Raw genomic sequence first — 20,867 nt, 5'->3', positions numbered from 1 at the left:
TTTTTTACTTTCAAAAGGCACTTAGACTAAAACAGATATAACTACGTTAATCCCACCGTAAAACAAAACAATGTACGACCTCTTCCCATGCTCCCAGGATGTAGGTGTGGATTCCAGAACACTCTGGAATGCACACCAAGCCTTTGCAGCCTGCTAAAGATCACACATCCTATCACTACACAATTGATTATACACCTCTAAGCATATATGGTTAAATATTTCCTAATACAAATGACAATAATAAAATCTAAACCCATCAACCACAATCTCCTTAAAACTGCATGAACTGTATGTAAGAAGTTCCTGAGTTCAATTCCACCATCAGGCCGGGTTCTTTCTGTGTGGAGTTTGCATGTTCTCCTCGTGTTTGCAAGGTTTCTCTCCTGGCCCCACAGTTCAAATACATGCAGTCAGTGGTGAGTGCGAATGTTTCTCTGTGTCGATGTGTTAGCCCTGCCACAGACTGGTGTTACGTCCTGGTCTGGGGGTACAGGGGCGCCCTGGTCCCCAAAACCATACCCAGAAGACGAATTAACAGTGAAAGGTGGTTTTACTGTGTCTAAACTGCAGTGTAGGCTGTGGGTAGGTGTCTCCTGATGAATGGCACAGGGGGAGGAGGCAGTAGAGTCGTTGAAAGAAAAGGGTCAGTTGAGGTGCTGGAGGCTGGTATAAACCCTGCTTCTGTTGTTTATGTTTCTGTAGATTCAAACACCAACTCCACAAACAACAGCAATACCTCCTTCAACACCACTGCTGACACCATCAACTCCACCAAAACGAAAAAATGCTTTGATGGCATCGTCACCAACTTCACCAACACCCACAGGACAAACACCATCGCCAAAAACTGCCACGACAACTCCAGATCCACCTGGTTCTCAAAAGATGGATGCTGCTCTTGTGGAAAAAAGTGTCCATTCCAGTACTTAGGGGCAGATTTATATAGGTCAGCTCTGGACCACTCTTCAATTATTATGATGTTGTTGTTTGGAGCTCGAAGTGGCTGGGTGACGTTCATCTGTCCTGACTGAGCCGTGATGGTTTCCTGGTCTGAAAGATGAGAAGAGAGGAAGCGGTCACTTCAACATCAGCCAATCAGAGTGAGGAACAGAGACAACTGCTCTCTGGTTTATGCTGGTTGAATCACACAAACGTGACCACAGACCTGTTAAAATCTGTTAAGGAACCACAGAATTCAGACGAACAACAAAGCGATAAATTCTTGATAAAGAACAAAGTCTAAACATATCTCAGTGCAAACAGAACAACGTGTGTTTAGCTCCCAGTGTTAGAAATCAAACAAAAACACAATTTGAAAGGATTTAAAAAAATAAATAAATTTGCAAACACCTTTGAACAGCTGCATATTTGTTGTTTTTGTTCTTATGCTCAGAAATATGCAATGTTTTGGGATGTGCCTATGTGTACTACTACTACTAATGAATTAAAATAGAGAACCTAAAAAATATCTGGGCCAAACGTGTGTAAATGCTCAACTTAAAACATACATAATAAATTAGCCTATAGGGTTTTGTGTCACTAGTGTACAAAACTACAGTTTTGTGCACAGTGACAAAAACACAAAGTTTCATTCTGCAGTTTTTATAGCAGACCGTTTTTATTATCTTGTAATATTAGTAAAACTTTGATTTATCATTGATAAATCATCAATTCAATCATAATGTTAACTTGTGAACTTAATTCTCATCAATAAAAACGCATAACTGAGGTGGTGGAGACATAACTACAGTCCAGTGGAAGCAGAACTGCATGCCAAACCAGACATTTCACCAGAGAAATAACAATAGTGAAGTTAACATTCCTGCATCTGTGTGTGTCCGACCGGGGGGGGCGCTGTAGTATGTACCATACTGTACACTGCCCCCTATTGCTCATGGGCTCGCTCTGCACACGGGGAACGCACTTCCGCAGCAGTCTTTGTGACCTCGCTACACGGTTTCCCTCCGTGAGAAGAGAAGCTGTTTGTGTTATCGTTCGTGGACGGTAGAAAACAGCTTTGCTAGGAGCTTTAAACAAGGATGCCCTTTACTCGAAAACGACGTGGGCTTAACTTTGGATATTGGAGCCTGTTTTTAATCGTGACGTCGAAAAAACGAAGCTTATCAGCAGCTTTCAGCGTCTTCATGTTTGCTGACGTGTGGGATGAGGCACAAAGGAGCTGCTAGTATGTTTTTAGAGCCTCTGCATGTCGGGGTAAGTAAAACACAGACACAGAGTCATAAGAAGGTCGTGTTTCACGTCTGGTTGTAGTGCTCAAACATGGCTGCTGCTCTAGTTGAGCGTTGTGCCATTTATCACCGACGAGCGTTCCCCAGCGTCGGGAGCGCGCACTGGTCAGGATCCAGGTTACTCCGCTTTCTTTACAACCAGCTAGTCAAGTAGTGATGTTTTAATTTGGTGACAAAGTTAAAGATGGATGTCGTTACATTACCATAAAGTGGAAACTCCTAGAAAAAGAAGTTTAGTTTTAGGAAGTCTTACGTCCTTGTTGTTGGTTCAGAGGTTGTTTCAGCAAATTGCTGCGGAAATGTTAAAGTTTGAGTGCATTCTCAAGTGAGGGATTTAACTTCTATTAGAACAGGAGGAACGAAGCCCAAATATCAACAGGACCTATTTTTTTTTATCCCTGACCTTCGCTGTCATCCAGTTTCTGGATGGGGAAGACTCAGATAAACTTCACTACAGTGATGTTCTCAGCAGGTACTTGATGCGAGAGAAAAAATGACTGTTCCTTAACCAGGCTCTGATGTTTAAATCAACCACACACAATGCGTGCAAACAGTGCTCCAGTTGTGCGTCTCCTCGAGTTTTAGTACTTCTTTAGTGGCTTTGTTGTTCTCCTGAGGTAACGCGGTCGAGTGAACCGTGATTTGTGCGCCGCGATGAAGCCAGTCGACCTGTTACCCGCCGCGAACATTAAAACTCACGGTAGCGCTTCTTCTCCTTCGCTGATCGCTAGCATAGCGCGCGCTACGGAAGTGCGACATCGTGTCGAAACGCCTGTTTCGCCTGTTTAACTTTCTCCTGTAGCAGAGCACTGCACATGCTAATATAATTATATTAGTACCGACTTCAGGTTTCCCGGATTAAAATCCCCTGTTATGACGTGAAAGTAATCCGGGACCAGTCCGCTTTTCCCCGCTACTCTGATTTGTACCGCTATGCTAATTTGACGTGTCGCTTTACTGTCGCTAGCTCGGCAGGTAGCCAAGTGAATGTTTTCTGTTATGTGAGGTTTTAACCGAAAAACGATGTTCAGCAAGTCTCGGTGGCTCTAATAGTGATCACTTAAACTACACACAAACACTAAGACTAAGCAAAACACACAGAAAACTCACACCACATAGAGCCGCTTCTACTTCGCAACTAGCGAGCTAACTTGCGCTCGAAGCCCGGTAACCGGCGAGCTTCGCTAATCACGCTTACGTCCCGGTTGCGTGTATTTAATATGCCAATAACGACAAATGAATTCATCAGCAATCTAAGAGTAACATCTCACCTGTTAACGCAAACGCGAAATAACAGAGGAGAAGAATCCCGAAGAGCGACGTACGAACACCCATCTTGTCGCCGTCGACGTTCGCTCGGGACGGTAACGGTGCCAAATACGTTTGTGCCCTAAACAGGTTTCCTGGTTTCCGCATTAAAATGATTGGCCGTATTTACATTGCTGTAAATGACTTGTTGGTGTATAATATGTGAAACATGTCAAATAACGCAGGATTTAAGATACTTTGCAAAACAGCTAATTTCTAAATTTTATATATAAATCGTCATAAAATCATGTTCACTAAACTCTACTTACCAATATAAGTAAAGACAATACACATAAAAATAAATAGAAACATTGGAAATGACTTCTGTTTAAATGATCAGTTTTGTAAAAACTCCAATAATCCATAAATGCATTGATCGGCTCTACTTTCTAAAAGACTGTATGTTTGTTATATTTATTAATAACTGTTCATTTGTTTTTAGTTTTTAGGGTTTTTTTTTTAAACATTGCAGACAGATCCTTAAATGTGTTTATATATGTTGATAAAACAGAATAAATATTCCAGTCAGTTATTTTATACCTAATATTTTGTCTTCATTATGTTTTCAGTCACATCATAATTGAGTTGTTGAAGACTTTCAGAAAGGACAGAATGAGACTGACAGGTGAAAATCGATGATGACAGCTTAAGGATTCACTATCGTTAGCACAAGTGCACTGACACTTACAGCTGACATAAGTAGCATTATAACTTTTATTTATTATTTTTATAGTTTACATGTTGTGTATATTTAAAGTACCTAAATACATTTATAAGAGGGCCACATGGTGACACTGAGCGTTTGCATCCACCACCTGGTCTGGGAGTCTCTGTGGGGGGTTTGCATGTTCTGCTTGTGTTTGTGTGGGTTCTCTTCAGGTACTCCAGCTTCCTCCCACAGTCCACAGACATGCAGTCAGTGGGGTTAAGTTCACTGGTGATTCTGAATCGCCCAGAGGTGTGAATGTGAGTGTGAATGGTCATCAGTACCTGGTACCAGGTATTTCTATAGTACCTGCTCGGCCGGGTTTCCAAGCGATCTGAGCAGGTACTAAACTGTGATGTCACCGATTGGCTGGTCGGTGACATCACTCGATGAGTCGTAACAAGTCTGACAGGGGTACGCAGGTGATGCTGAAGAGGTTCATCGAGTGGACACTGGTGTAACATCCGTGATGTCGATCAGACGTCCATCTTTGAAATATTCTTTAAAAAAACTATCTGTGTGTTTTTGTAGCAACTTTAAGTAACAGGGCGTTCATACCACGTGTTAGAAGAGAGTAGCCATTACAGTGTGTTAATAGTTGTATATATTTTTAATGTATCTGACCTCGACTCTCTTTGTACCAACAGGAAGGAGGAAGAGGGCGACTTTACCTGGTGTCAGAGACAGAAATGAGAAAAAGCTGAAATGAGTGAGAAGGACGATGAAGGAAACATCTGTGCTGCTCTGTAAGTAGAATCTCCTGCACTACAGAGCAGGTTTATTATACCCAGGGTATCACATCAATGTGAGCCGTGGCAGGAAGGTTTGCTGTGTGTCAGTGTAGCGTCCAGAGCATGGAGGCGCTACCAGGAGACGGGCCGGTACATCAGAAGGCCGTAGGAGGGCAACAACCCAGCAGCAGGACCGCTACCTCCACCTTTGTGGAAGGAGGAACAGGAGGAGCACTGCCAGAGCAAAATAACCTCCAGCAGGCCACAAATGTACACGTGTCTGCTCAAATGTTTACAAACAGACTCCATGAGGGTGGCATGAGGGCCCGACGTCCACAGGTGGAGGTTGTGTTTACAGCCCAGCACCGTGCAGGACGTTTGGCATTTGCCAGAGAACACTGAGATTGGCAACTTTGCCACTGGCAATGAAAGCAGGATCACACTGAGCACATGTGACAGACGTGGCAGAGTCTGCACACAGCGTGGAGAACCTTCTGCTGCCTCCAACATGATGATGGTTTGGCAGTGGGTCAGTTATGGTGTGGGTTAGCATTTCTTTGGAGGGCCGCACAGCCCTCCATGTGTTCATCAGAGGAAGCCTGACTGCCATTAGGTACTAAGATGAAATCCTCAGACCCCCCTGTGAGATCATATGTTGGTGAGTGTAGCTCTGGTTTCCTCCTAATGCAAGACAATGCTGAACCTCATGTGGCTGCAGTGTGTCAGCATTTCCTGCAGGACGAAGGCATTGATGCTGTGGACTGGTCCAGCTGTTCCCCAGACCTGAATTAACCCAGCACATCTGGAACATCATGTCTCGCTCCATCCACCAACTGCACCGCAGACTATCCAGGAGTTGGCAGATGCTTTAGTGCAGGTCTGAGAGGAGATCCCTCAGGAGACCATCCACCACCTCATTAGGAGCATGTCCAGTAGTGACGGGTCGTTCACGAACGAAATGGCTCTTAGAGCCGACTCTTTGAAGTGAACGATGCGAGCCGGCTCCTTATTGGGAGCCGTGAGGTTTTGTTTTTTTTTTTTGTTTTTTTTCTCTCACCCTCTCTCTCGCCCTTTTTTCCGCTAAACTCCGCATGCGCGGCCTGTACTTTGCGCTGGGCAGAGGGGGGAGGGGGGTTAGTTACACTGGCAGTAGCACAGGAACAGAGCCAGAGAGAAAGAGAGCGAGGGACAACAACATCACATTAGAAAGGTATAGTAATCATCCACTATTTTCAGTTGCAGATGATAAAGGATTCAGAAATCATGCAGGCCCATATGACAGAGAATGTGCATCTTCTTTTTGTTTTAATATTTTAATTTATATTTAATTGTGTTGTGGTTTGCAGTGTTTTGTGTTGTTTCACGTTAAATTTATTTAAAAGGAAAAAGCTGAAAATTTAAATAGTTAAAAGTTTAAAATGTAGATTGTTGTTTTTTGTATTATATGATTTATTTTTTACATTTTATGTGGAGTGAATAAATAAAGTATATTTATGGTGGACCTTAGAGACAAAGCACGTACAAACTCCAAAACACATACAAACTCCTAAGCATGTACAAACTCCAAAACGCGTAAAAACACGTAAAAACTCAGAAGCACGTACAAACTCCAAAACACGTACAAAAGACAACAGAAGTGCTCCAGGTTTCTAGGGCGCAGTGTTGAGCTTTTGTTACCTAGTGGCTACACAAGCCAGGAAGTATCAACAACCGGATTTGGTGTGTGGTAGTAACAGGTAAATGAACTTTTTTTAAAAATTATTTGAATAAATATGAGTGCTTGTCTATAAATACACAAACAATACACACATGCTTTCTATTGTGTAATTTAAGTGATCTGGGTAGCTCTGTTTGGAAGTTCAGTAAACGCTAGAAATGTGTTTTGGAGTTTGTACGTGCTTTGTCTCTAGGGGCCAAATCATATATTTATATATAAACACATATAAATAAAACCACTTTTTTTTACATTAGTAATTCCTTTTCTGCATAATTTTATATTATTGTTAATGATTAAATAATTAAAGCAACAAAACAACCTGAAGAGCCGGTTCGGAGCCGAAAGAGCCGGCTCTTTTTAGTGAGCCGAGCCGAAAGAGCCGGATCTCTAAAAAGAGCCGGAAATCCCATCACTAATGTCCAGGTGTTGTAGGTCATACAGACACGTGGAGGCCACACACACTGCCGAGCTTCACTTTGACTTGTTTAAGGACATTACTGTAGTGTGTTTTTCCTCTTTGAGTGTGACTCCAAATCCAGACCTCCACGGGTCTCTACATTTGATTTCCACTCATCATTTTTGTGTGATTTTGTTGTCACCACATTCAACTATCTAAAGTATTTAATAAGAATATTTTATTCATTCAGATCTGGGATTCTTATTTTTCTGTTCCCTTTATTTTTTTGAGCAGTGTGCAACACAGACAGAGTCAACAGTGCAAGTGTTGGAAATGAGAGGAGAGTGTTATGTAGTCCAAGAAGTGTGTGGAGAGAGTCCAGTGTGGAGGAGGGCAGCAGGTGCTGCTCCTGATGCTGCAGAGTCGTCTTCTGGGTGGAAGGAGGAGTAAACAGTCTGTGGGAGGGTGATGTGGGTCAGCCATGATGTTAGTGGCTTTCTGAATGCAGGGTGAGGTGTAAATATCCTGCAGACGGGGCAGAGAGCTGCCAACAATGCACTCAGCGGTTCCCACAATCCTCTGCAGCTCTGTGGTCGGACGTGTGACAGTTTCCATACAGATGTGATGCAGCTGGTTAGGATGCTCTGTGGAGCCTCTGTAGGTGTTAAGGATGAGTTTGTGGAGGCGCACCTTCTTCAGTCGTCTCAGGAAGGAGTGTGTACTATATTACTCTTTAGTCCTTCGCTACACCAACGAGTCCTCAGCAGCTGTTTATTTATTAATGTCACAACTTATTTTATTACAACACTGGTAGAATAAACAGTTTTTACTGAATAAAGTTACAAGTTTAAGAGTCAGTAACTCACTTTAAATGTTCAGATGATTCTGGGAAATGCAGTCTTCTAATGACAATGTGTCTTAAATGCTCTCTGTTAGCAGAAAAGTCAATCGTGCTCTGACGTCCTCTGTGTGTGTTTTATTGTGCAGATGCAGCTGCAGTCGGCTCAGCAGAACTGAAGATGTCGTCAAAGAGAATGTTATTTAAATAAATAAATAAATAAATAATTAGTTTTAATACCATATAAATACGTCCCAGTACCGGTCCACAAGAGTTGAGGCTCGGGTGGGAAATTGATGGTTTTTAGGGTTTTTAATCATTTTTTATTGTTCACTTGGTTTTCCTGGGTCTTTTGCCGTGTGTTATGAATAAATCTTCTTTTTTTGGTAGCTGTACTGGTTTTATTTTGTTGTATTTATCTGCGACACTTTAAAGGCCGGTCCGTGAAAATATTGTCAGACATAAACTGTTCGTGGCAGGAAAAAGGTCTGGGACCGCTGAACTAGCAGACACAGGGATAGTTTCTACCCACAAGCCATCAGGCTTTTTGAACTGCTGACATTCTGCATGCGTCATTACACACTTACTACAACTACTGGACTCGATACACTACCACTTTAAACCACTTTACATCCTCACTGCCAGTTTTTGCACAACTGTAAATACAGAACTGTAAATTCCGAACAAGTGTCTCAAATTCTCTTAATATTAATACTTTAGTATTTTGTTGTTTGTTACTTTTATTATATTTATTTCCTTCTTTAATATAAGTGCCTCTATATGCTCATGTAAAGCTGAGGAGTACGAGCCAAAGTATTTCATTATGGGTAAATGTGGCTACACTGCTTATCTGTATATGACAATGATCTTCTGGTAACGTTATATCTGTGTTTATACATGAGGTCCATGGACTTCAAGGTGCTTGACCACAAAAACAGAAGTGTGCTCATTACATCCATCTTAATTAACGATCCCGATTGCTGTTTTCTGAAGTTTACATAAAGGTTGATGTAACGTTTTACATGTGTTGCCTCAGGCGTCACCACTGTCCTCTAAATGTGGCAATAAAATGAACTGTGAAGTACACGGAGTGATTTGTAATGCAAATAATGTGTTGCTGTTTCTCCACACAAATGTTTCTCCTTAGTTTGTACATGTTTATATTAGATTGTGTTTTCCATTGTTACAGAAAGAAATTTGCTATCAAAGACTTCAACATTATTTATCAACATTTTGACTCAATCGTGCTCAGGAGTCATAACAGTAACATGTACTGCATTCATTAATATTACACTGCAGTGTCACCCAGGTTCCTACTGTTTTTATGCATGCGCTCCATCTACACACAGAGGGGCATCCGTGAGTCATGTTAATAGTAAAGAGCTGAGGGGATTTAAGGAGTGATGGTTGAAGTAAATGTAGATTTTCTATTATCAGCAGTGTCGGAAGGATGAATTAATAATAACAAACCTTGAGAGCAGTTTGTCCAGCAGCTTTGTCCAGCAGCTAACTTCTAACAGCGCATCACAGCGTGTAAGAAATAAATCGATAGGATTTTAAAATCAAACTCACCTGCACAGGTAAAGCCCACGAGGGAGACCGACAGTAAAGTCCAGCAGAGCCACGGAGATGTTACAGCAAACATGTTTCATGAAGCACAGTCAGACTACACGAACGGGTTTATGTTGGACGAGCCGGTGCACCGGTGTGTCGACAGGACAGTACAGCACATCTGTTTGTTTTGTTATCTTGGCCTTGGATTTGATAAGGCTGCTGTCAATCATTCAGTGTCTCGCTTACACTGGAGGAGACTGTGACTCCTCCCAGAATGGGGCTGAACCGAGTTACCCGACTTCCGTTTTGAATCCTGACGCTATTGAAGGACTTCCTGTATGACTGTTGTTGGCTTTTTGGCGCCAATCGGGAGAGGTTGGTGTGGGTGCTGTAACGGAGCTTATGGAAGTTTATTTTTTTATTAGCAGCCCCCTTGATAAAGGCACAAGGTATGTTTATGATGTAAATAAGTACATGCTTAAATATTTTGGGTGACGGAAACTGCATTTGTTATAAATTTGTTACATAAAAGGTTAGGTATTAAACAACACTTAGCTAATGTACTTCATCACATCACACTTTCATAATATTATGTAAATATGATATGTAGACATTACATTTGTATTAACATATGAAACGTATTTAACTCTGTTTCAGATACAGGAAACATTAAAGGTGCTGTTATTTCTGTTTCTATATTTTCATGTTCTTTTAATACACTGGCACCACTACATTTATCGGAAAGCTGATTTATCTGAGTAATAAGAAACTTTTGAAGCTGTGATCAGCTGCATAAATGAATGAAATCTAGACTGATAAATGAAATATCCCTTTATTGTTGATCATGTCATAAATGTTTTAAATCAGATGGAAAAGAGACTTAAACAGGCTGATTTTTGTAAATGAGTCAAATAGATCACATTTAGACTGCAGGACTGGCGAACCTGAAATGCTGACTTCCTGTTTTAAGATTGGGTGTAGGGTTGTACATTTCCGGTAGCTTTATTTTGCGGTCAATCGCTACTGCGAAGATCGACTACAAAATCATGTCCAAAATACAAAAACGGAAAGATTGCATTAAGTTACAAAGAGCAGAAGGTGGGAACACTCACCATTACTGTGTCATTAAAAAAAAAACAATTTTAACGTTTGAAGAGTGTGGATTGATTGGTTGTTTACATCACTCAACACAAGCAGAACTGCATCACTGCAGCAGAAGACACATCGTCCACATTCAGAAGCACATCTCTGTATAGTGACTGTTCTCATGATTTAAACAGGCAAATGTTCAGCATTCAAACTACAGGTGAACAATAGTCAAAGCCAGATGTTTCCCCCGTTATGTCGAGATCAGCTAGTCAAGTACACACCTACACATCATATCAACAAACCGTGAAAAAAAAGCCACACAAAAAATGAATGATTGCTGGTAAGGGTCTTTATATATTAGTATTTACCAAGTGTATTTTGTGACTTACCTTCAAAATTACAGTGGTCCCTCGCTATAACACGGTTAACCTTTCGCGGCCTCGCTGTTTTGCAGATTTTTTTTTTGTTGTGTGTAATTTTGCATGTTTTTTTTGTCCTTCTACAGAGCCTTGTGTTCTGGGTCCTGATTGGCTGTAGATCATTGTCGATCTCCTCTGTGCCAGCTCGCCTGTACAGGACAGAATTGCTACATCGATCACTAGCAGTAAGTTTTCTCCCCAACAAAATCAATGTCGACAAAATGTTTTGCACCGTCAAAGGCACCTGCGGTAGCACCCAAAACACAGAGAAAGATGCGAACCATCGCACAAAAAGTTGGACTTCTTGTTGGACACCCGCGATAAACGAGGGACCACTATACAAATACTGAGAAATATGACATTTGAATGCTTTCCCTCTTTTGCTCTGAGGCGCGGGGAAAAAAATATTGACAAGACGATGAACATCATCTACAGATATATTCAGTAAATGCCCAAGACATCTAGAGAAATGTAAATCACCGCTTGATTCATCGTTTTGGAAAACCCGACCGTAAACAAGGAGCGAATATAAACAAAGCACTCTACAGGAGTTTCCCCACCGGAAGTAGCATATGCTAAGGTGCACATAAACTGTCATTTCAGCACTCAGCAGCTTCCTGTTTTTACAAATAATTAAAGAATGACATTTTTGCAGAGATTCTTCTTGAACACTGGCTGTAATATCACTCAGGAATCCTTTTAGTTGTATTTTGGTTCAATTTGGCATTTTTTTTGTTTTTACTTTTCATATTTATAAAAATGAAGCTGCTTGCAAGATGCGACCACTTCATGTTTCAAATACTGAGAAGCTTCAACAACAAATGTGTTCAAGCCAACATGATGTTTGCTCCTGTAACTGATTGTTTTTCCATCTTCTTCTCTGAATATTTTACAAAGGGCTCCATAACTAATGTCATTCATTTTGTTTGTTATCATTAAAACTGTTGTAGAAAATCCACTTTGTTAAGAAAACAGAGAAACGACCGTCTTTATATGAGACTTCAGAAAAATGTTGTACAAGACAAACTGAACAACATCAGAGCGACATCATGACTTCCTGTAACTTTTCTCTATCCAGCCAAACATGAGTACCTTCCATTTTCTCCTGCAGAGGATTCTGGGAAACGTCAATCGTGCTCTGACGTCCTCTGTGTGTGTTTTATTGTGCAGATGCAGCTGCAGTCGGCTCAGCAGTGAGAACTGAAGACGTCGTCAAAGAGAAGGAAAAACAGTCAGAGCTGAGAGGTACAGCTGCTCTTCTTTTAGTACAAACACCATAAATCTGTTGCTCACAATCAAACTTTATTTTCACGTTTGTGTCACTTTTCAAACCATCGTTACGAGGGCTTCCCAGAGACGATGAGTGAAAGAGCAAAGAGTAAATTATGAATCAAACTACAGCCACACAGACTCAAGTGTCATGTAGTGAATAACTTCCAACAGCTGGATGAATAAGATGAGTTAAAGTTTATATATTAGTCTTTAACAATGATTTAAAAGAAGACACTGATGAGGCGAGCCAGATTTCTTCAGGCAGGTCGTCCCAGGATCGAGGAGTCCTCACAGCAAACATTCAGTCGTCTTTAAGTGTGAGCTGGGAACAGTGAACAGGTTTGTGCCTGCAGCATCTCAGGATGTACACACTGACTGGGACACAAGCACCAGTTCTAGTAAATATTCTGGTGCCAGTAACCTGTTAAGATGGAGCAATTTGATGTTATTTAATCATTTATTTTTCATCCTGCAGTTAAAATGTATCAAAACAAGATTGTGTGTCTCTGCAGATGCTGTGTGATCTGACACACCAGCACAAAATGTGTCAAAGTCCAATAAGTTACATTATTGTAACTGTGATGCGTTCACTGACATGTCCTCATGCTTTGCTGTATATAAAGAGAACAGAGAGGCTCTGCTTTGTGCTTCTATTCTCCTCCTGTGTGTTTGTGTGTGCAGAGTTTCTACCAGAGCCAAATGTCATCGACTCCTCACTGAAGTCGTCCACCAGTCCAACCACTGGGATCCAGCTGCTGCTCTCTAACTGGTCCACACAGCAGCTCAGACCTGACACATTCACTGTAAACACACTGGTTTATATTCTGTTTGTTCTCCTCATGAAGGAACATGAATTCTTTGGAGTCATCGATTATGAATTTATATTTTTCTCTTATTTTAACAGCTACAGGTGTGGTTTGTAATACGATGGAGATCCTTTACTCCATTATTAAACAGCCTTCATCTACAATGTGTTAGATGTTTCTTTGAGTGAAATTATCTTGAACACAGTCAGTCATGTGTTTATATTAGAGTGCAGCTCGATAACAGACACACTGCACATGCTCATTAGTGCTTGTGCTTGTATTCACTGACCCACAGATTTGAAATCAGGATGTTGCTCACAGATACGAACAACATTTGTGTCTCTGAGCAGCTTTTACCAACCACTGGAAATTCATGAGACTGTAATAAGTGTATTGATGCTTATTGCTGCTCTGTCATCAGTGAGGGCTGCTTGGAGGCTTGTTTTCACCAGAAGTGACCACCAGAAATATGACAGTGTGACAGGTAACAGGTGTGACGTCACCTGAAAGTGGACAATAGTTTAGGTGGGCATTATTTGAAAGGTTTTTGGTTTTTTGTTTTTAAAAAACAAACTTTTCTTTAATGAGAAGATTATGTGATTATGTGGTCTGTGCTGCCATCTACTGACGTTAAAGTGTAACAACACTGACTCCGCAACGCTGAAAATTCAATGTTTCCACTTTGTGAATGTGCAGCAGCTGTTTTGTGTCTGATATGGAGGAAACGTCACACTAACAGATTTAAACTTTACAAAATGTCTTCTGTAAATACTTTTTACAGGCTTGTTCACACCTGCTGTTCACAGCTGGTCTTATATCACACAACCTGCTCAGTGACATCACACAGGATCAGGAGTGCTCAGCTCTTCACAATAAAAGCTTGTCACATGTCTTCACTGACACTGAACACCACAGAATATGTATGTTTTGGTTCATGTGGACGTGAGAGCGTCACACAGCTGGTCTGTGTTCTTTTTCTTACTGATTTTCAGGTGTGAATAAATTCATTTTAAGACATTTTAACTTTATGACTTCATGAAATGATGGTGATACAAATGCAAAAATTCATATCTTTTTTCTCATCCATGGATCCAGACAGGTGGAAAGACTGTTCAATATTTGGAGTCACGATGGAGAAATGTTTTAACCACCAGGGTAGTGACTCGGTCACATGAATGAAAGCAATAGCTAGAGCAGGGAGCGATACCAGAGTTCACTGTGAACTGGAAAAGTTCAAATCCCAATAAATAAAGCATGTTGGGGGACGGTCGTGGCTCAAGAGTTGGCAGTTCGTCTTATAATCGGAAGTTTGCTGGTTCGAGCCCCGGCTCCGACAGTCTCGGTCGTTGTGTCCTTGGGCAAGACACTTCACCCGTTGCCAACTGGTGGTGGTCAGAGGGCCCAGTGGCGCCAGTGTCCGGCAGCCTCGCCTCTGTCAGTGCGCTCCAGGGTGGCTGTGGCTACAATGTAGCTGCCATCACCAGTGTGTGGATGGGTGAATGACTGAATGTAGTGTAAAGTGCTTTGGGGTCCTTAGGGACTAAGTAAAGCGTTATACAAATACAGGCCATTTACCATGAAAAGCACAGCAGCAACAGCAGTCACACTTTGCATTGTTTTTAACACTTCAGTTCTTTGTGTGTTAGAACTCCACTAAAAAAACACGAGCAGTGGGGGCTCACAGGCCGGTCGTCTCCTTCTGGTAACAGAGCTCACTGCAGGCAGACGGACAGACCCTTGAGTGGAGCGGACACTCGCTGTCCTTGGTGCTGAAACATCTGAGCCCCACTCTGAGCTTCAGCACCAATGAACCCACAGACAAAGTAATAGTCCAGTCATCATCCTCTCAGATACTCACACCTCAGCGCTCTGAGGACGAGGTCAGCGTTCAGCTGCTGGGGCCTACAAATATGTACAGTACACACTTTAAATAGAAATGTTTCTCATCCATCAGTCATAAAATCATTGTATAATCCACACTGGTGTCTATATCACAGCCAAATGTGGGCCAAGAAATATGTATATGTTGATTGGATGGGTTGTTACTGACATCTGGTGTTAGTAAGAACCCCTTAAACCCAAGTCAGAAGCACCTTTATAAATATAAATATATTTTCTAAGAATATTTGTAATATGTGTTTAATAATCTTATTTTACCAGCTGTACATAACCAACACATTTTACCTTACTACAATGACCCTGTGCTATCAGAAGCCTTCTTCACAATGGTTATGATTATTATTCTTTATGCTGATATATTCAAAAACTGGTGAAAATACACAGGAGGAGTCAAAAGTGCTGATCAGACCAGTGACAGCAGCAGGCTGCGTCAACTCGATGTGTTGTTACATCAGGTTAAATGTAAGGTCCCAGCATAGATTTCCCATTGAAGCATAAACTGGGAATGAGAAGTGAACCATCTTAATATTGCAGTAAAACCAGAGTTAACCCTGAAGTTATCTGGATGAGACTAAATCCTGCTCCACAGTGCAGACCTCTGATCACTGATGATGGAGGAGAAGAAAAACAAATCAGGCTGAATGTAAAACATTTGCTCTGCAGGACTGAGGTCTTTGTTATCACCACTGGGTGATGGCACTGATGCCTCACAGCAACAAGGTCCTGGGTTTGAATCCAGCATGAATTTTACACAAAACACAACATGTTTGTCATGTAGATATGTTACAGGGCAAGTTTTAAAATTGCGTTTTGTGACTTTTTGCAGTGTACTTGGTGTGTAAATGCCTCAAGTCTTAATCTTAGGATATAACTCAAAACTTTATTTATAGCACTTCTCATACAGTAAGGAAGACACTCAAAGTGCTGTACACATTAAAAGCAGAAAAAATACACATACATCACCTTCACTACACCCTCTCATCACCCCTCCATCCCCACTCCCACACCCAGACATCAGACACTCACTCATCAGACAGAAACACAGGAGAAAGAAACAATAAATAACATTACAAGGCTACTAAGAACAGATTAAATATAATAAAAATGGAATAAATAAATGGTGCAAAAAAAGGAAATAAATAAATAGTAAATTACAATAAAGAGACATACAAAACCATAAAATGGCAAACTAAAAAGAAACAGCATGATAAATAAAAGATGGTCAACAGTCTCCTGTCTTGAGGGCTCTGAAGTGCTCGTAGCATAAAAGTAAATCAGAAAGATGAGAAGGTCCTGAACCGCTGACTGTTAAAAAACCAGTAAATGAACCTTAAAGACGACTCTGACTGGGAGTCAATACAGAGACTGTAACATTGGTGTAATTTGGGCTCTGGAGCCGAGTTTTGAAGCAGCTGCAGCAGCGACAATTTTTTTTTTTTGAAAAACTAGAAAGATGAACATTGCAGTAATCAATCCTGCAGTAGATGAAAGCAGGAGTCAGTGTCTCTGCATTGACCTGAGAGAGAGACTGTTGCACTGCTACAATATTCTATAAATATGAAAATCAGTTATTAAATATTTTTGATGCAAAATTCAAATGTGAGTTCTGGATCAAATAAGACCTGAAGGTTTTTAACCTGCTCACACAGGTTTAGTGGAAGAGTGAAGTTTGTTATGAAGTTTCTCTCTGAGCTTCAGAGCTATCTATACGTTTATATGTCATTTTTATAGTTAACCATGTTTCACTGGTTTTAATGTGCTCTCTCTCTCCTGTCATGGTGCTATGTTTCAGACCACTTCCTTTTTTGCTTCTTCATCAGGAGGAGGAGGAAGGGCAGGGTCCTTCTTGTGTTTTTTAGAGATCACAACAAGGAAAACAACAAGGATCACAACAAGTAACAAACCAAAATCTACCAGTTCACCATAATGTCCTCTAGCAACTCCATCTTTCTCCTCTCCATCCTCTGTGGTTCCTCCTGGTGGAGCTGCAGGTGAGAAACATGTGTGAGGTGTCAGCTGATCACATCACTCAGAGCAGCTGCTTTCTACAAAGTCTCATCAACACACTCAACTCTACTCACTCACCTGGAGGAAGAACTGTCAGGTAGATGATGCTGATGAGGTCAGGGTCCACATTCGCTCTCTTCCTTCGGTTTGGTTCTTTCATGAAGACACGACACTCGTATGTTCCAGTGTCATTAGTCGTCACATTGTTCAGAATCAGAGACACGTCTCCATCGTTCATCTGTCTGTCCTGCAGATCCACCCGGTTCTTAAAAGATGGATGCTGTTGATCTGGAACAAACTGTTCATCTCTGTACATAAGGACATGTTTTGTCTCCAGGTCTGCTCTGCTCCACTCTACATCTCTGATGTTGTTGTTTGGAGCTCGACATGTCAGATTGACGTTCTGTCCAGATGCAGCTGTGATATTTTTCTGGTCTGAAAGAGGAAACAACACAGAACAGAAACATACCGTGGAAATATACCTTTAAATTATTTTATTATTTTTATATTTCATTTAAAAATTCTTTATAAAGATGTGTTTAAAATGTGTAATGTTCTGTCTGCATATTTGTCACAGTTAAATGGTTCAAATGAGCCAAACTTTAACATTAGACAGATTACTGATTCCAGACACATTGATCTCTACTCTCTCACCTGGAGGATCAGAGACACTCAGGTAGATGCTGCTGGATATCCATGAGCGCGTTTCTCCCATGAAGACACGACACTCGTATGTTCCACTATCAGCAGTCGTCACATTGTTCAGAATCAAAGACACGTCTCCGTCCTTCATCTGTCTGTCCTGCAGATCCACCCGGTTCTTAAAAGATGGATGCTGGTTGTCTGGATCAAACTGCTCATCCCGATATGAAAGCACATATTCGTCTCCCAGGTCAGCTCTGCTCCACTCTACAACTATGATGCTGCTGTTGTTGTTGTTTGGAGCTCGACATGGTAGCATGACACTCTGTCCAGACTCAACTGTGATGTTTTTCTGGTCTGAAAGAAGAAACAACACAGAGCAGAGAGGTTAAAGGTCAGAGTGTTTAGATCAAACAAATTTTAATATTAGAAAAAGATTATTTATCCAGTTAAAAAGTCTCATTATCATAAAAAATTTGCTTTTTTTAAGAGTAATCTGACCAAGAAGCCAGCAGAAAATGCAACAAATATAATAGTTCTATAACGATATTTTAAGTGGCCAAAAGGGTCTTGACTGTTTATAATGTAGGCACAATAACACAGTCATTAAGATGCGTGAAAAACGGTTAATATTTAACTTTTATTAATACAATCCGTTTGTATATCATGTGCGGTAAAAGTATATTAGACGTCAAAGATAAAAACACACTGAAATATTGGCACAGCCCCGGTGGAGCTAGAGAGCATGAAGTTACGATTGAGACAAGAGTGCGGCCTAACCCACGGGGAGTCATTCTCCTCTATTTTCTTGGCAACTAGAAGCAACTTTTAGCCAAAATGCACCCACGTTTGATTCGAGAGAGAAAATAAAACCCTTGCAGCGTCACGCAAAGCGGGACAGTTGATCACTGTAATCAAGCCGCTGTTAGAGAGAAACGGAGCAACTTCTTACCTCTAAGAGCGGCTTTCCCTCCAGCTGTGGATAAGCGGTTGGCAACACTGCCCCCAGCTGTTGAACGTGCGATACAGCGAACGTGCGATACAGCGAACGTGCGATACAGGCGATTAACTTTAAATCAAAACGCGGGACATGTCTTTCACATTTGATGCGCGAGAGAAAAAAAAAGATAAAATACCTACAGTGTCGCGCAAAGCGGGACATCTGGCCACACGGCGCTGTTAGAGAGGATGAATGAGAGGAAACGGAGCAACTTCTTACCTCTAAGAGGGGCTTTCCCTCCAGCTGTGGATAAGATGAGCAGGAAGATAAACGCCAAAACGCATTTAACATTCATTGTGTCTGAAAGAAACTCTTTCTAAAAATATATGTTTTTTTAATCGTGCTGTCGGATCAACGCATGCTGGTCTGAGTAAATGTTAGTAAATAGTTTCCTGCTTTGAGCTCACGTGGTCTTCGTGGGTGAAGCACCTCCCCCCAGCTGTTGAACGTGCGATTCAGCGTCACTGAAGTAAATGGAGATTTAAGACAGCGGCACCCGAGGCGATTAACTTTAAATCAAAACGCGGGACATGTCTTTCACATTTGACACGCGAGAGAAAACAAACTAATAAAATACCTACAGTGTCAAAGTGGGACATCTGATCACTGTAATCACGGCGCTGTTAGAGGGAAACTGATGAATAAGAAGAAACGGAGCAACTTCTCACCTCTAAGAGCGGCTTTCCCTCCAGCTGTGGATAAAACGAGCAGGAAGATAAACGTCAAAACGTGTTTACCTCTCATCGTATCTGAAATAAAATCTTTCTGAAGCTATGTTTCAGTGGTGCTGCTGGCGGATTGTTGAGCTAGTTAATAGTTATGCCCTCATTGTCATCTGTTGGGATTTTATTTTGAACGGATGCTTCCTGTTATGCTGCAGAGTGCACGCGAGAGTTCAATAAACAAAGTTACCTTTTTGGTGTGAATGTTCCGGTAAAAGCCGATACCCCACGTGTGATTATTCCTCCGACTAAATAATAAGTATCTTCAATATTAATATTCATGCAGATCCTGCTGGAAGACCCGTCTCTGCTAACACGGATCAACACATGCTAGTGTGACAAAATGTTATTAAATAAGCCCCTCCTTTCACCAGAGAGTCAAGACAGAATCGTTGTTATAAATTAACTGGTGATTGACGGTCAAACACATGCGTTTATTTTTACTTTTCGCTTCACTGAAAAAACAGAAAATAAAAGTGTTTCTTTGTGGTTTTTAAACACTACGAGTGTTTAATATGTTAAATCTAGTAAAGCAAAAATGAACACTCCCTCTGCCCCCCCCCCCCCCCCCACACACACACACACATAAAACATATTAAGGATTGTGCATTAACATAAAGCTGTTGTCGAAATTCAACAGAGAAACTCACACACAGACATGAAGAGAGAGAGAGAGAGTATGCATTGTATGCAGACGGCTACTAAACAGCCATCATAATTCGTCATACAATGAGAACAGGACAAATCAACAATTGACAATTGTTGTTAAAATCTGTAACATAATGTATTGTTTGGAGTTTAGTCTGTTACTGTTACTATTTTTACCATTTCTTCTTGGAGCAACTGTAACCCACATAATTTCCTTAGTAATAAAGTATTCTGACTCTGATTGTTTCAGGATGACCCGCCATTATCCAATCACACATCTGATTACCTGCATCTTTTACTTGTTTCTCTTCCTCTTCTATTCTATTTTTTCTCAACTGAGGACCTGATGGCTTTGAACTTTTCTTGTCCATCTTCCATTGGTTTTAATTTTGCACTCCAGTATGAACACCCATCCCTCAATCCGAGGATCACCACAACATGACCTAACACACCTACACCTTAGTTCACAGATTCACTTTGTCTAGGGTTTATTTCTGGGATTTCACACAACCCAGGATTCAAATCATGAATACATAATGGGCTCTGATTTACAACATTATGAATGAAATGTGCTCTATCTGGAAGAAGCAGGGCCCCCTCCCCTTTCGACGGGTTGTGTGTGAGACTTTAAATCATCAAACTGTAAATTATAAATTTTAAATTGTTATTGATCCCTTTACCCCGAGTCCTAAAGTGTATATTTATTTTCTTACTCTTCTTATATATATTGTTTGTTTACTTGCACTGCTGTAACTGGAGCCTCGTCGTCTCTCTATATACTGGACTGTCTGTAGCGGAGATGACAATAAAGTTTACTTTGACTTCAGCAGTGAGCAGGCGCACTCTCGCGCTCACTTTTCATG

The 20,867-nt window shown here is 41.1% G+C and overlaps 2 protein-coding genes across 5 annotated transcripts; one reads left to right on the top strand and one right to left on the bottom strand.

Moving 5' to 3' along the window:
- Window positions 1–1,903: 1,903 nt before the first annotated feature.
- Window positions 1,904–14,096, top strand: LOC148103539 (uncharacterized). 4 transcript variants are annotated; one of them, XR_015718582.1, is made up of 6 exons: window positions 1,904–2,214; window positions 4,911–5,009; window positions 8,096–9,949; window positions 11,095–11,193; window positions 12,179–12,253; window positions 12,962–14,096. XR_015718582.1 is itself a non-coding variant. In XM_087838878.1 (4 exons), exons 2-4 carry the CDS (start codon window positions 4,985–4,987, stop codon window positions 13,201–13,203), a joined length of 342 nt encoding a protein of 113 aa, XP_087695004.1. In that variant the 5' UTR covers window positions 1,904–2,214; window positions 4,911–4,984; the 3' UTR covers window positions 13,204–14,096. The 4 variants fall into 4 exon arrangements, 1 of the variants encoding a protein (XP_087695004.1); XR_015718580.1 differs by having other exon boundaries at window positions 12,179–14,096; XR_015718581.1 differs by lacking the exon at window positions 8,096–9,949 and having other exon boundaries at window positions 12,179–14,096.
- Window positions 14,097–15,845: 1,749 nt separating this feature from the next.
- LOC102775811 (uncharacterized) lies at window positions 15,846–18,940 on the bottom strand. Its single transcript, XM_006810451.3, has 4 exons — window positions 18,854–18,940; window positions 17,647–17,991; window positions 17,071–17,427; window positions 15,846–16,970 (listed from the first exon to the last, which is right to left on the bottom strand). The coding sequence occupies exons 1-4, from the start codon at window positions 18,927–18,929 to the stop codon at window positions 16,774–16,776; spliced, it is 975 nt and encodes a 324-aa protein (XP_006810514.2). The 5' UTR covers window positions 18,930–18,940; the 3' UTR covers window positions 15,846–16,773.
- Window positions 18,941–20,867: the final 1,927 nt, after the last annotated feature.

The sequence above is a fragment of the Neolamprologus brichardi genome, chromosome 3 (genome assembly GCF_056152115.1).
Source record: "Neolamprologus brichardi isolate AB-2024 chromosome 3, ASM5615211v1, whole genome shotgun sequence".
NCBI classification, from domain to species: Eukaryota; Metazoa; Chordata; class Actinopteri; order Cichliformes; family Cichlidae; genus Neolamprologus; species Neolamprologus brichardi.
This window is presented reverse-complemented; position numbering and strand designations above follow the sequence as displayed.